This window comes from Coffea arabica, chromosome 5c, assembly GCF_036785885.1.
Source record: "Coffea arabica cultivar ET-39 chromosome 5c, Coffea Arabica ET-39 HiFi, whole genome shotgun sequence".
Lineage (NCBI taxonomy): Eukaryota > Viridiplantae > Streptophyta > Magnoliopsida > Gentianales > Rubiaceae > Coffea > Coffea arabica.
Genome location: NC_092319.1, coordinates 45900786 through 45917026, shown reverse-complemented (window position 1 = coordinate 45917026; position 16241 = coordinate 45900786). Strand labels below are relative to the sequence as shown.

Sequence of the window (16241 nt, the reverse complement as noted above, 5' to 3'; positions counted from 1 at the left end):
TCATGTCCTTGGATTTGCTGGTCTATATCATCTTCAGCAATTGCTTCTGTTTCATTTTGACCGCAATCTTCTCCCAGTGCTGCTCTCTTGCCTTACATAATGCTAGCTTGATGGCCACTACATGATTCCTGAGAGTGTTGCCTTCATTAGTTTCTTTTGTGGCCCATTCTCAGCTAGTATCTGTTTGCTATCATCCTCTGCTACTATACCAAAACCCGTCTCCCATCCTCCCGTCTTCTGTTTTGATGCAATTCTTAGATGAATGACACCAGTACCCTCCTTCCTCTGTTGCTGCTGTTCTTTCTGCTCCTGATATTTCCAGCATGCTCACCCTTTTCTCTTGGTTCTTAGCTTCCTTATATTCCAACCATTCATTCTGTGCCTTTTGCGCAATTCTTGAATGGATGTTCCTGTCTGTGGTTGAATGTGACTATCTGACTTTAACTATTTGACTAGCTTCCTTACATTCCAATCATCCATGCCACCCGTATTCAAACATAGGTAAAATCACTATCTGACTTTAACTTTTGAAAAGTACCTTAGCTATTAAAGTTGGCTTTGGCCCCCTAATTGGGTGTAAAGGTGGATTAGAAGATGATTAGAATAATATCTCTTTTCTGCCACATTATGATGACATTCATTATGCTTGCAAAAGGATCAGCCTTAATATTGAACCCATAACCTTTTCATCAAATGAAAATAGAGTTGAAGGCCAAAGGCGTTCCAGGGAAATCTACCACCATCCATTAAATTGGGTAGCTGATTCTTTCCGCCCTATTGTATCGACAACATTGACCACCCAAAATGATCCCCATTTGGATCGTGAGACAAAACCATAAGTAGAGATGCCGAAAGTTTAGATTCGAAGCGAAAATTTTCTGATACTACAAGCTAAAAAGAGTATTATCAGGATAGCACAAGAACCAATCCGAAGAATTGTCTCCTAAACATCATCTAACATAACATATTAGCTGAAACCTGCACGCATGGCACCACTTCTGCAAGGAAAGGCAGGCAAAAGTTAAAGGCTCGTGCTCTTCTACGCTGCTTCACAGAATTTCTATCTTCCTACTACAGTTTTAGGTGCGTTATTTTCATGCTCCACAGTTTTCTCATCGATCTTTAAGCTCCTTGCAACATTGAAAAAGTGGGCAACAGCTTCCTCAGGTGTCCCAACAAGAACACCATGGCCCAAATTAAGAATGTGATGCCTAGGCCCTGCAGACTTAACAACCCTGTCGAAGGAACAGAACCAGCTTAGTAATCAGTTTTAAAAGGAAACCAATCTGCTCAATTTTCTAAAACGCCTTGGCCTCATGTGAGATAACTGTTTTTTCACCATTTTATTTAGTCTCACCTTTTGCCCCAGATGCAAGTTTAGGTCAAGCCCTCTTCAACCATATGTAATTGAGATGCTTAATACAGCAACGGAAAGTTCTATAATGGGCTAACCAATTAATTAACTGCAGTTGGAGGAGAATTTATTCCCCAACTGATCAGCGGCTAAATTAACTTGTGTAGATCCAATTTAAGGTACATTATGTACCTTTTAATTTCATCAGTCACAGCAGAAGGAGGACTTACATTACGTACCTTTTAATTTCATCAGCCACAGCAGAAAGAGGACTAAACAATACTGCAGGATCTACATTTCCCTGTATACCAATATCATTTCCTAGCCGTTTCCTTCCATCTTCCATATCAACAGTCCAGTCAAGCCCAATAACATCAACGCCAGTTAGTTTCATTCGTTCAAGAATTCCACCATTCCCGTTAATGTAGAGCACTAGCGGTGTTTGAGGGCATTTTGTTCTCACTGTGCTTACTATCTGCATGCAGGAATAAAAGATGTTTTAAAGGGAAAAAAGAAAGAAATTGTTCTGAACTGGCTCCCAAACCCCTCCCAAAGAAAAGTAAAAAGGTAAATTCAGCCGACAGTAATTCATAATTTTGCCATTATAAAAGTGTTTTTGAAATTCGATGAACTTATCACTAAAGCTGACCAGCATTGCATACTATCGTTAATCATATAAAAATGAACCAAACCAGGAAATGCATATCAGTTTTAAACTTACTGATACATTCTTAGTCCAAGAGATCTCAAGCATAACTTTATCAAGGCTATTACACAGCAAAAATATGAAGCTTTATTGGAGGCTGTACGTTAATATGTTGAATTAAATAAGTCTCACAAAATGAGACAGTATGTTTATCAAAAACGTCAATGAGATCATGAATCAACAACCACCTTTGTGGTCTACAGGAAAGACTCTATGGCTAGATAACAGAATAATTGGATAACAAGTACATTTACTAGAAAAATCATCAAAGTTACCTTGTCAATATAAGGTTTTGACCAACTATCCCACATATGAGGTGGCAATTGTCCACCCCAGGAATCAAATATCTGAACACAATGAGCTCCAGACTGAACCTGGAAAACAATGTATTCAGCTATTGCTACAGTCAAATGAGAGAGAAGAGCCCTCAAAACATGTGGTGCTGTATGGCACATGCTCTTTATCTTTGTATAAGTGCGAGTTGTGCCCCCCTCCACAATATATGTAGCAATTGTCCAAGGAGCTCCCACAAAACCTAAAACTGCAGCTTGCTCCCCGACCTAATTCAAAAAGATTGATAAAGTCTTGAAAACAAATAGAAGATAAAAGCATTGCATGCTATGCTAAAAGGAGCAAGCTGAAAGCTACTAAGAACAGCATTCTTATGATACATTTGGTGAAATACAAGAGTACCTCTCTGCGCAAAATTTGTAAGGACTCCCCGACAAACTGTAGTTTGTCCAAGTCAATTGGATGTAGTGCTTTCAAATCCTCCTCATGATGAAGAGGAGAGTGAATAACTGGACCGCGCACCTCTTCTATGTCAAATGGGACACCAAAAGCAGGTAGCGGGGTAAGTATGTCAGAGAAAATAATAACTCCATCTGGATGGAAAGCTTCCCAAGGCTGCAAAGAAATTTCCACAATGAGATCAGTTGTCTCTGACCTCTCTCTGAAAGATGGGTATTTCTCAGCAAGCTTCCTGTAAGCAGCCATATACCTTCCAGCTTGCCGCATCATCCATGCAGGAGGACGATTTACAGGGTCTCCTCTTGCAGCCTTTACCAAAAGAGGATCTGGATCGCAATATTCATATTAATTTAGCGATGCAATAGTCTGCTGAATAGATTGACAGATGGGAGACATCATGTGTATGTATAGGTGTGTGAAAATCTCTCAGTATGCCGAGACATAAAACCTTCGTCATCCAAAAGAAGAAATCCTCCGCATATGCTGATCTCAGGAAATTGAAAACAACCATATGCAAATGAATAAGAGGAAGGAAATGAAAAAGATCTAGTGGTCACCATATCAATAAAGGGCTCAACATCAACAGACAGGCGAAGCAAAACCACTAAGCCAACAATTCAATACGTATCTGTCAATTGTAATCCTAGGCTAAGAAACAGAATTTCAAGTCACCTTCGAAGCATAAAAGCAAATTAACGGCCATTTTCAACACAACACAAGGAAAAGGCAGCACAAAATCCAAAACTACCTTATAACATTGTTAATAATTTACACTTCCAACAATAACCTAATCATGAGGTCTATACCCAGCATACACATTTCGTATCGACGAATCTGATGAATCTAACAAACTAACTTCCACAAATTTCCAATTTTCAAGATCGATCAGATAAATATTTATGATGCAGGATGTGGAAGAAATCAGCCTCAGCTTCAGCTTGGGCTAAAGCATCAGAAAGTGTAACATTTTTGTGTTCAATAATCCAATAATCAATTTCTTGAGATTTCTACCAGCCATATAATATTGCAATAGCCAGTTCTTAGGGAAACTCCAATATTTTCGAACTTCCATAAAAAGAGAACAATAGACAAATTCAGATGCAAAACTGTTCACTTTTTAGCACAAATCCTCCTAGTTCACAACCAGAAAGTGAACAACATAATCCCCCATCCCTATTGTATCTTTACTCACTCGTTCTTCCAAGCCCCAAATGCCCAAAAGTTATAATTTTTTACCCCAATTATGCTGCATCCATCAGCTAAAAGGTCCCCATAAGATTTTAAGTCCTTAAATTGTTCGCCAATACTCATTAGTCTGTCATCCCTCCTCCAAAAAACGAGAAGAAAAAAATCTTTTATCCAGAAAACTTCTAACAAAGCTAAATTCAAAATGCAATGACAGAATGCCAGTATCTTAGCAATGTGATAGTCCATCAACAACATCTAACAACAAATACATAGCATAAACAGTTCTAGACTAGTAGGCAAGGTAAAAAGAAAGTATACCTGAAGAAGGGGAAGAAAGGCATGCCCGAGGGAATTTACAGGGAGAAATTTTTGTGGGTTTGATTGAACCATTTGGAATGAAACCCAACTGGACAAACAAGCTAGAAGATTTCCAGGCAAGACCCAGATTGCAATAGCGACTAAAATAGAAACTGCAGCAAAGAGAAACTGCAAATTGTCACAATTGGTAGTATAAATTAGTACATGTAAAAGAGGTAAATGAAAGAGAAGCCAAGAGGGAAAGAGAGAACTGGCCTTGTTGATGTAGAGAATCCCATTCAGGAAGGAAGGCAAAAAAGACTTGTTCTTTTTTGTTCGTTCCCTCGCTCTTCCTCTGCTCCTTATCCACCTTTGTTGCACTGCGTCAAATGACTCAAATCTGAATACTGATAAATGAGGCGCATAGAGATAGGCTGCACCTCGGTGTACTGGATAATGGTTGTGAAAATTGGAGCCTTCTATTTTTCCATCCCTTCTTTTAGTCTTCTATTGAGTAATTATAAATTTATAATTCATCTTTTTTATTAATTACGATTGGCACTTACATATTTGTTTTTCAACTTATGTGAAAAGACAAGCATGCCCTTTATGTTTTATAAACAACATATGCTCTGTTTGGATTAACTGTTTTTTGTGGTGTTTGTCAAAAGTCTATGGGTTCGTTTGGATTCCTTGTTTTTGCACCTGTTTTTGAAAAACTGTTTTTCACATTCCAAATGCTACAGTAAATGTGTATTTCAAAAACAATTCCAAAAACACCCATATCCAAACATTATATCAAAAACAACTCCAAATATACAAATTTAATATGTATATTTCAATTTATATTAATATAATATAAATTGAAATATATAAATTGAAATATGTAAATTGAATATGTAAATTGAAATATACAAATTGAAAATTATATATTTATATGTTATATATTATATATTATATAAATATTTACATACATTAATATTATACATAATATAATATAATATACATAATATGTAATATTGTATACATAAATGTATAAATATTTATACATAATATATTATGTACATTATATTATAATATATACATTATTAATGTACTTTCATTATTATGTACATTATTGTGTATAATAATGTATAATAAAGTTATGTATAATATGTAATATACATAATATGTAATAATGTATAAATGTATATTATGTATATTATATTATATATATACAATATTATGTATATTATACAAATTGCAAAATTTTATATTATATATTTATAAATTTTATAAATATTTATATAATGAAATATACAATAAATATTACAAATTGAAATATTATATAAACACCATATTTATTAATATTCAAATATTTATAATTACTATTAATGTATATTATATATATTAAATATTTATAAATAATATATTTATATATTTATTTATTCATATTATATATAATTTATTTATTTAATATATATTTTTATATATTTATAATATATTTATACAAAAAATATATATTATAAAATTATATATAATATAATATAATATATATTCTATAGATTATACATTTATATAAATGTACATTTATATATAATATATATATTTTTATGTATATTTATAATTTACATTTATATTATGTATTATATATAATATAATACATTGATACATTTATATTAATATACATAATATTAATTTTACATTTATACATAATATTAATACATTTATATATTTATATTAATTATATTAATACATTTATACATAATATTAATATATATTTATGATATATTAATTTATACATTTATATAATATTCATTTATAATTTATATATTTATAATAATATACACTTATACATTTCTAAATATATTTATATTATGTATTACATATAATATAATACATTTATATATTTTTATATAAATATATTTATTTATAAATATTTATAAATGTATTATAAATGCATAAATATATATTTATTTAAAATATAAAATTTATAATTTATAATTTATAATTTTTACATTTATATAATATTCATTTATAATTTATACATTTATAAATATATTTATATTATGTATAATATAATACATTTATAATATATTGATATATTTTTATATAAATATATAAATATATTTATTTATAAATATTTATAAATGTATTATAAATGCATAAATGTATATAAATATAAAAATATATAAATTATAAATTATAAAATACTCAAAAATATGTTTTAAAAATACCTCTAAAAATAATCCAAAAAACATCTACAGTAAAAGTTTTTCATATAATTTTTGAAAAACAACCCCAAAAACAACTAATCCAAACGGACTTGTATTTCAAAAACGAAATGCTACAGTATTGTTTTTGAAAAACAATCCCAAAAACAGCTAATCCAAACGGACCCTATATATCTATATGTATTTAGGAAGGGGTTTTTAGTAGAAACCCTCTCAATGACTTCTAAACTTCTCATTCTTTTTTCTAGATTTTTGTATTTATTTTAATACATAAAATGTAGTGGATTATAACTCACCTTATTACCCATCAATATTCCCACTATCCCACTATCTTAATTCATCCTATAACCACTCCTACAAATTCTCTATTTCCACTATCTCACTCCCACTCTCCCTCAGTTTCTTATTTGTTTTTGGTTCTCTATTCATTTTGTAAATGTATTGATTTTATTTCTTTTATGAGCAGTAGTGGAAGATATTATGTGCAAAGACTTTAGCAGAACTCAACTTTCTTGCGGAGAATTGGAAGTATATTTTTGCCAACTTAATTTTCCAGGTCGGTTCCCTCTGCCTTTTAAGTATGTTTTGCTTTTGCTTTGCTTTTTGTCATGAATGATATTGCATTGATTTTCTGATCATCCATTATTTTTGAAAATTTTTTACAAAATCCTATGAAAGGTTGTTTGCTTATTGTTACACTGTAAAGCATAGATAGTCAATAGTGGGATAAAGTATAAACACAAAATCACAATCACATTTCTAACATAAGGTATTGTTTGCTTATATAATTGCGGATGGTATAGGTTCATGATTGAGGGTTTTACTATTTCTAACATAAATTGTATATTATAAAATTTTATTTGTTTGTATTACTGAAATTTTTTTAATTATTTTTTATTGCACATTTATCACATAAAAAAGGTGTTACGATAGTTATTTTCATAATTTTATTCCAAAAATGATCGTGCATGAAATAAAAAAAATATTTTTTGATAATAAAAAATAATAAAAAATGGTTTATAATTAGAAAAAAATAATTCAGATACTACTAATAACTAAGGCACTATACGCCCATTATTAAAATTGGATTAATTTTTAATTTCGTCAGAAATCCTTTTGGCAAATTGCATTCTAGCCTTTCTTTTCTTTATCATTTTTTCTTTGCATTGACTGCAATAATTTTCACTTCACTTTTAATGGGTGGGGTTTCAAAATTGGTAGAAAGAGAGTTTATTAGCATTCAAATAACTGTTATGTGTTGCATCTTTTTGAGATACTAAAGAAGACATGAAACTTCTTGAAGGATGGTGTCATACTTTTTAGAGTTTGAACCACAATATTATCTTCATTTTTTGTATTTTTGTATTTTTTCATCCACTGAATTAGAAAAAACGCGTCCTTCTAAGCTTGGATTTTGTTCAGCAGTGATGCCAAAGACCTAACGATATCTATATAAAAAAAAAAAACCAAGGGACATAATTGTATATCATTCCAGATATCAGGAAACTAACTGCATAAAGGAAATAATCCTGACTCATATTTCGACGCTCTACCTGACTCAAGATGGTGATTTTTTAAAAAAATCTGATTTCTCTTGGTATTTGAAAATTTCTGAATTCTAACTGAACTTAAACCAAAAGAATAAATTAAAAATTATAAAGGCTGCCAAATTAAAAGACAATATTGAATTGGATATAAAAAAATGGTTTAAACATAGTAGGGACTACGAACCAAAATCTTTGAAAAACAATTCTGTATCCAAAAAATTTAAAAAAAAAACATACAAGAACAAACTCATTTTCCCAAAAAAAAAGAAAAGAAAAGAAGCCTATAAGAACATGCGTCCTCTTCCAAATTTAATAATTTATCTACATTATAAACATATTATAAACTAATACATTCCTTTTTATTTAATATTAAAAAATGATTTTAAATATACAAGTAATAGCAGAGGGAATGAAGCAATTAGCGATATGTGAAAAAATCGAAAAGGACAAAAGCAATTAGAGGGATAATTTCGCACAAAATTCGTGGGTTAAAGTGCAATTTGAGATATAGTTGGGAGGCATTTTAGTGCATTTATTGGTTTATTTTTAATAAGTGGTGGTTGGTTTTGCGGGATTTAGGGGGTCTACATGTACCAAAATATATTTATATAGGGATTACTTCATTAACTATGGGTGCTAATAACAATTCTATTAGTGCGTAATTTTCATTTAATTACAATACAATTGTATTAAATTCTATTGATGCTACTTCTATTTTAACTATTGTATTTTTTTTGTTAACAATTCTCATACAATGTATCACTTACTACACATAAAATAAATACAAAAACTATTTGTTTTTGATTTAATATATTTTTTTTCTAGATCAAAGAAATAAAAATATTGTCTCTCTTCAAGTTCGACAGCCATCCGCATCACCAATACTTTTGCGTGATCATGATAAATATGCAGTTTTTTTATATCATCAAAGATCGTGCATTTCATTTGTAGTACATACTTCACAAAATTCAACATAGTTAATTAAATCATCAATTTTGACTTTCGTACTAAAAGTGGATTGGTGTGAAGAGTGTTCGCACCTTCAAGAAAGATTATCAAATCGAATGCTTAGTATTTGTAAATATTTCATTTTAACAACATTCAATTACATTCATTTGTAGAAATATATCATTCCCTTTTTTAATATAAATTTTAATTTTTTTTTCAGGATCCATCTTTCGAAAAAAGACAGTTCTTGAATGATATATACATTCTATTATATTTCAAGCTATTGTTAAACAGATATTACATTTAAATTTTATTGGTTCAATTTTTTCACCTTTATTTGTTCACCATTTTATTTTTTTCAATAATGTCAGCACCGTGTGTAGCACGGGTATTCATACTAGTTTTACTGTAATTGTGTATATGAAAAACTTATATTGTTGATATTTTTTGGATTGTTTTTAAAGGTATTTTTAAAACATATTTTTAAATATTTTTATAACTTACAATTTTTTTGAGATATTTTTTTAAAATTTTACACGACCTACCACCATCCCCTGCCTTTTCCTCCCCCCTTTCCTTTCTCTTCCTCTCCTTCTCCTCTCTATTTCTCCCCCCTCCTCCCTTCTCCCCCCCTCCTTTCCCCCAACCGCAAGCCCCTCTCTCGCTCGTGAGTGGTGCGACTTGAGCCACCACTCTAAAAATAGGAGGAGAAGGAGAGAGGGAGGAAAGATGGATTGATAGAGAGAGAGAGAGAGAGAGAGAGAGAGAGAGGATTGTGGGTGTGGGTGTGGGGGTGGTGGCGGTAAGGTGGTGGCCGTGGTGGTGGAGAGTGATAGGTAATGGTGTATTTTTTTTTATATATTTGGAGTTATTTTTTATTTATTTTATACATATAGTGTTTTTGGAGTTATTTTTATTTTTATATTACTGTAACATTATATATGAAAATTTTATTTTTAAAAAATTGAATAATCCAAACAGAGTCGACGTCTCCTAACGTGACCCAAGGAAATAATTTTTTTTGGTATCGTGATAACTCTAGAACACAAGATAAACACATAATAAAATGGGATGAATGCATAATAAAATTTTAATACTATCAACTATCCACCGAATTTAGAAAAGAAAAATAACTTTAGCTTTAAAATTTCAAACATGTGCAGACTATCAAATTCAAACCTAACCCACCTCTTATAAATAGAAGAATCGAAATCCCCAAAAAAAAAAAAAAAATCAAAAGAAGTGTCTTTAACCGCTAATTGGAAACAACGTATTTTTCATCCTCGTTGTACCACATCGGTTATCAATATTTAGCTTTTAATCCCTGAAATATTCAATTTTGATTGAATAAGTCTCTGATGTTTTGATCGATCTACATGAATGTAGTCCCTAAAGCATATTAGTTGACAAAATTGGTTCCTAATGGTTTATAAAATCTAAGAAAATTTAGTTATATTTATAAAAATACAAACAAAATATATAAAAATCATTTAAAAGTAGAAAATTCATAAAAAATTAAAAAAATAAGTATAAGCTAATCTAAGCAATTCAATTGAATACCCAAATAAGACATGCGTTACATGTTCTATATTTGTTTTTCCTGTGTACTTTTTTTAGTAAAATAAATTAAGCATTAAAATTGTACATGCACTTTTGTATACTTTTATGCACTAAAATACAAATTTACATATCTACCAATTGCACTTGATCAAAAGTGAATATCTCACACTTATTTTAATTTCTTGAAATTTTTAAAATTTTTGTGATTTTTCTATAAATTCTCTATAATTCTTATAGGTTAGGTTCTACAAAACATTAGAAACCAATAATATTGGTCAATAAATATACTGTTGGAGCTATATTTATTTGGATCAAAACATTTAAAATTAACTTAATTGATATTGAATACTTTAGAGATTAGTTTTGTTTTGGCTGAATTATCAAAGATCAATTTGGTCTAATCCCAACCTTTTGAGGACAAAAAATGCATTTTCTCCGACTGCTAATTGTTTTATATAAGTTTACACTTATAGGTGCAATTGCAAATAATCCATCACAATGAGTTCTTTCTTTCTTCTATGTAAGTGAGTATTTACAATCTCTTCCATCTTATCATCTAAAGATAAAATACAAAAAAACTCCCTGTGATAAACTTAATATATAGAAAAGCTCCCATGATTTCAAAATATACAACATGACATCCCGTACTTTGAACTAAATTGTAAAAGTGACGGAATCCGTTAAACTTAACGAAAATGACTTATTGGAATCTAAAAAAAAAATTTGTACATAATCTTTAACAAATATACCTATTGTACCCCTTAACCCTTAATTCTCTTTATCTAAAGAATAAAACAAATGATTTTTTTGAACTATCTTTTGCTTAATTATATCAAAACATTTTGGTCATTTCGTCTAATTCCATTAAATTTAACGGATTTCGTCACATTTATAATTTAGTTCAAAGTACGGAGTATCGTGTTGTATATTTTAAAATTACGGGAGACTTTTCTATATATTAGATTTATTACAAGAAATATTTTTGTTTTTAACCCTATCATCCAATTCAACCTGCCCCCGAGCTCCTGTCTTTTACTTCTAAAAAAAGGGACCAAAAAAAAAAATTTTTTTCCGATTCTAAACACCCCACTCCACGCAACGCAAAAACCAAGAACTCGAGGCGGGGAGGTAGAACGCCCTGTTCTTGTGGGCTCTTCCTACCTGGTCAGTGTGTAGTACTGTTCAGTCAATGCCCTTTTGAAGTTGGGCAATTGAATCCTACCTGCAACTCTTTTTCTACTCTGTCCTTTTTCTTAACCACCGCGGTTAATCTTCCCTGACAAGGCTGAGCTTGCCCATCCTTATACCTTCCACTCTTCAATTCTCGCCAGTAGCATTTAAAGACAAAAACATGAGCCAAATCAGACTCTCAAAGCAGTTGTACTCTCACAAAAGTAGAATACTTGTATTCTCTTCCAAGCTCAGTGTCTCCCATCCCTGCCTTCCTAATTCTCCTGTTTCTTCTCCCAAAATCAACATTTCTTCTAATTCTACCGCTAATCCAAAGCCTAATCTCAAGAAAACCAACGAAGTTGATACTTTGATGACTTTTCAGAAACAAGAAGGAGAATGCATTCACAACACTCTTCAGTTCTTGAGTCCATCCCAACTCCTTCAAGTCCTTGAGGTGGCTGCTGTTCTCCACCCCTTTATCCTCCACACCATCCTCTCTATCCTCGATTGCAACCCATCCCTTCGGCCTAAAACCACCTCTGAAAATCTCCGGAAATTCTTCTCAAAAAATGGAGATAGCGAAGAAGGTAAAGTTGTGATCTCTGACGAAGTCACCACTGGAAAGAGTAAAGTTTGCGGTTTTGTCAGTTTCAAGAATGGTATGGTTGGTGGGCGTGGTGGACAACGTGGGACCCGGATTAAGGAAAATACATCATCAATTTTTGGTCCCATTCCTTAAATGGGTGATGATTCTGGGGCTTCGTCTTGTGCAAGAAAATAGAATTACAATTTGCATTGCTGACATTATTGGATGTCGGTCTCTTTTGTAAATTTTTCTTTTTTTCTAGCAGATCAAGTGAAGAACCCTCTATTTGTTTTGGCGTCTGGGATAGTGGTTTCTGCTGTTTAGGATATTGCACATACAAGTCACTGGATTTTAGTCGCTTCAAAATGCTTATCGGTGGATATTTTAGTTATAAATTCTATGTTTCATGTGTGCTTGTATAGACCTTTTCCTTTTTAATTTTTTGTGATCTTTTTTTTTTTTTTAAAAAGTTGTTTTTCATAATCAGATGCTAATGGGGCCACGGTTAACTGACTTGTCTGGCTTAAATTGCTAAAAGAACGAAGGATCATGCTTGAAAGTCTAAAAATGCAAAATGGCCGGCCTACATTGTTCGTTTTGCATTAAGCTGAATTGAACAAATCTAAGAAGAGCAAGAATTCGCTGTTTAAAGCATCCGGGAATTGCTGTTCCTAGATGCTCAGAGATGTGGGACCAGCATCTAGAATTGCTCAGAGATGTAAACTAATCAAGGAACCGATCAGACAATGAAAATAGCAACCCTCATCGCCAACTTTCAATGAGAGATACCTCTTGAGAAGAAATGCCTTCAAAATCACCATCTACGAAGGCAAGAACCGATTAAACAGATGATGCTTTTGCCTTTTACTGCAAATGTTGCTAACTTTGTCGTAAAGAATGGTGTAATTTGAGCTGCCTACATTCCTGAGATAGCAGAATTCATTATCCTTGTAGCTGTAGGCTTGGTTTGTAGTACCCAATCCGCTAATTACCAAATTCCCCTTTACAAGCATGCTACTGTTTCCCTTCTGTATGTTTTCGAGACAGCTGACGGACAATCCCTGGTCAGATTTCTTAATCTTTTTCTCGTCAAAACCCAGAGCTACATTTGACACAGAAACATATGTTCCATTTGCTCGATCCGTAACATCTGTATACAAGTAAAAAGGAAAATGTTTCAGGGATTTGATCGACTTTACTGAAGACAGAGTCCTAGCAGAAACCATGTCATTGTACTCAATTGTCTGATTTACAATCTGCCTATTAGCCTCGTTTCCCAGAACCATAGAGTTCCTGTATTTCAAGTCTTGAGTTGCCTTGGTGATGATAGTACCGTATGATGATGACTTCACCCATCCTTCTGATGTTATAGTCCTACTGGCATTTATGAAGAATGATCCATCCAAACCTGTGAAATTCGCTGCGAAGGAAAAGGTTAGGGGCGGGCTATCGTGACTTAACAGCTCGCCTTCTGTCTTCGCACTCTTTTTGTCCAACCAAAGATGCAAATTTGCATCTATGTACCAGACATTCAAAGCATTCGCAACACTAAAGCCAAGTTTATGAGTCTTTCCATCCAATATCTTGCCCAAAAAAGGAGTAATCTCAATGTCATAGGTAGGCAGGTCAAACGATCCAATTCCGGTAATAGGTCTCCACAACAGGGGATCAATACCCCCAGTATAAACCACTGTAAATGGCCAGATAGAACCAGCCAAAACATCATCTAAACTCACAAGAACCTCTCTAAAAGGACCATTTCCTGCGTAACCTGTAAGGTTATTGGCAGCAATGTACTCATTTGGAAAATTTCCGTACCAAAATTCATCATTTTCATGAAATGAAACATAAACTTCCAAGACAGCCCTGTACACATTTGGTGGAATACGAAACTCCTTAGACTCCACATCGGTAGAATTCTGAATTTCAAACCATAACCCATCATTCAATGGCAAATTTCTTGATATGGGCAATATCAGATCAGCCACAGAATTAGCAGAATCATCTATATTCAGCCCACTAAAACCATAATTTTCCTCAGCGGGATAAAAATGCACACTAATATTCACATGGTAAATACCAGTATAAGTCTTATCAACAAGATTGCCCAGATAAACAGCAAGGGTCTGATTAGTCATAAGCAAAGAATAATACCTAGTGATGTCCTTCTCAACAGTCCAAACAATCCCAGTGGCTCTTGGTTCAGCAGTACAACTCCTCAAAATCTCCACACCACCAAGCCAAACTCCAAAAATTCTATCGAATTGCCTCCCTTTGCTGGAGGCCTTCCATTCAAAAACAATTTTTGAAAATTTCTGAGAAGGGCAGTTGGAGGGTGGAGTGTAATTTGCAAAAACTGGTGGCTTGCCATAGGTGAAGCCAAAATCATGTTGAAGAATCAAATAGGAGCAAGGCTTAGTCTTGGGCAGTTGTATAGGCTTTGTGACTTCAAAATAGGTTGTTGGAGCAGTCCCATTGTCTTCAGAGAAGAGTTGTGAATTGAAAAGAGGCTTTGTTTTGTGGAGATTGTTTGCAAAGGAGAAGATAGGCTGGTTGAGGAGGAAGAAAAGAGAGACGATAAGGTGAAAGAGGAAAGAGAAATTAAAAGCCATGATTGACGGAATGGTGGTTGGAGGATTGGAGCTCTACTCTTAAAAGTAAATAAATTTAGAGGGGTAGCTAATCACAGCTAGATGATTACTATGTTGCAGCAGCTACATGGTAGTATCTTACGTGCCTTAGTACTAAACCTCGAACGTTGTTTTGAATTGGGAAACAAAGTTCTGGTCTTTGCTCCAAAATAAATCTTGTAATCAATGGGGAAACAGCCTAAGTAGGTTTCAATCGTTCAAATCATCATGAATGAAGAAGATGACGAAAATCCATTCATCTCCGGATGGCTCTTTTATAGCAAATCAGTCAATTTCTTAATACACCAAACGCCAATAGATTCTTTTCTATTTTATCTTGTTCACCCTGGAAAGCAGAATCAACGGACTACCAAGCGTTGTGTGGAGGCATTTGCCTAGGATTATGAGGTCTTTTTGTTACATGTGTGGCATTTAATTCCTAGTCAAACATGCTTTCCTAAGCTGGAATTATGCGCTTAGAATCTTCTGTTCCCAAGTTAGTTTTTGTATCCTCTGTTCTTTTTTTATATAGCTGTCACATTGCTTCTAATTTTTTAATAATTCAAAATCAAACAAATCGATGATAATCGATTGATAAGTTTATTCAAAACCAATTCATCCAATAACTCAAAACTTTTTTTTTTTGGATAAATAAAGCAATTCCGATAACTCAAAACTGTTTTTTTTTTCTTTGGATAAATCAAGTGGTGGTTCCCTAATCAAAATTCCTTCAACACTAGTTTACGTGAAAAAGAAGACTGCAAGTCTGCAACATTACATCCATCAATTGATTCTCGAACTATTTATTCTTTAGATTCAATTGCTCACCAAATCCCTACGATATCATTGCCTTTAACTCTGTCTGTCATGTTGGATTATGTCGTTTACACCCGCAATTACTCACAAAAATCGTGAGGGCTCGTTATTTTTGCTGCAAGATTAAAGATATAATGAGTGAATCAAAGTCCTTGTTAGGGTTGAAGAAAAAGATGAATTGGTGTAAAAAATAAAGAAGAGTTTTAGTTGATTTATATGTTTATGATCAACAAGACCTTTTTTTGTTAAAAAGAAAATAAAAAAGTTTAGAATTATCTCTTTTAATTGATTTTGATTAAACTCATCAACCAATTATTATCAGTTTATTTGTGTTTGGATTATAAAAAAGTTAGAAACGACCTGACAACTGTACAAAGAAGTGACAGAGGAGAGGAGTAAAGACTAATTTGAGGATAGAAGATCGGAAGCGGGAATTATGACAGGATAGTAGTGGATTTTCTGTCGCAATGTGA

General features: G+C 32.5%; 2 protein-coding genes across 3 annotated transcripts; both read right to left on the bottom strand.

The window, feature by feature from the left end:
• Positions 1-855: 855 nt before the first annotated feature.
• Positions 856-4725, bottom strand: LOC113691109 (uroporphyrinogen decarboxylase 1, chloroplastic-like). 2 transcript variants are annotated; one of them, XM_072051237.1, is made up of 6 exons: positions 4572-4725; positions 4317-4468; positions 2754-3136; positions 2336-2620; positions 1585-1829; positions 856-1235 (listed from the first exon to the last, which is right to left on the bottom strand). In XM_072051237.1, the coding sequence occupies exons 1-6, from the start codon at positions 4592-4594 to the stop codon at positions 1061-1063; spliced, it is 1263 nt and encodes a 420-aa protein (XP_071907338.1). In that variant the 5' UTR covers positions 4595-4725; the 3' UTR covers positions 856-1060. The 2 variants fall into 2 exon arrangements, with proteins under 2 accessions (XP_071907338.1, XP_027065112.1); XM_027209311.2 differs by having other exon boundaries at positions 1594-1829.
• Positions 4726-12854: 8129 nt separating this feature from the next.
• On the bottom strand, positions 12855-15028 carry LOC113691058 (peptide-N4-(N-acetyl-beta-glucosaminyl)asparagine amidase A-like). The gene has a single exon (XM_027209244.2). It carries the CDS (start codon positions 14932-14934, stop codon positions 13144-13146), a length of 1791 nt encoding a protein of 596 aa, XP_027065045.2. The 5' UTR covers positions 14935-15028; the 3' UTR covers positions 12855-13143.
• Between the last annotated feature and the right edge of the window lie 1213 nt (positions 15029-16241).

What these genes read in the sequence shown, in the direction of transcription:
- LOC113691109 (XM_072051237.1), bottom strand. Translation starts at nt 4,594, where the DNA reads ATGGGATTCTCTACATCAACAAG. An exon ending in CCTTTCTTCCCCTTCTTCAG is followed by an intron (nt 3,137 to 4,316) that starts GTATACTTTCTT and finishes ATTGCGATCCAG; the next exon opens with ATCCTCTTTTGGTAAAGGCT. An exon ending in GAAATTAAAAGGTACGTAAT is followed by an intron (nt 1,236 to 1,584) that starts GTAAGTCCTCCT and finishes TTCCTTCGACAG; the next exon opens with GGTTGTTAAGTCTGCAGGGC.
- LOC113691058 (XM_027209244.2), bottom strand. Translation starts at nt 14,934, where the DNA reads ATGGCTTTTAATTTCTCTTTCCTCTTTCACCTTATCGTCTCTCTTTTC.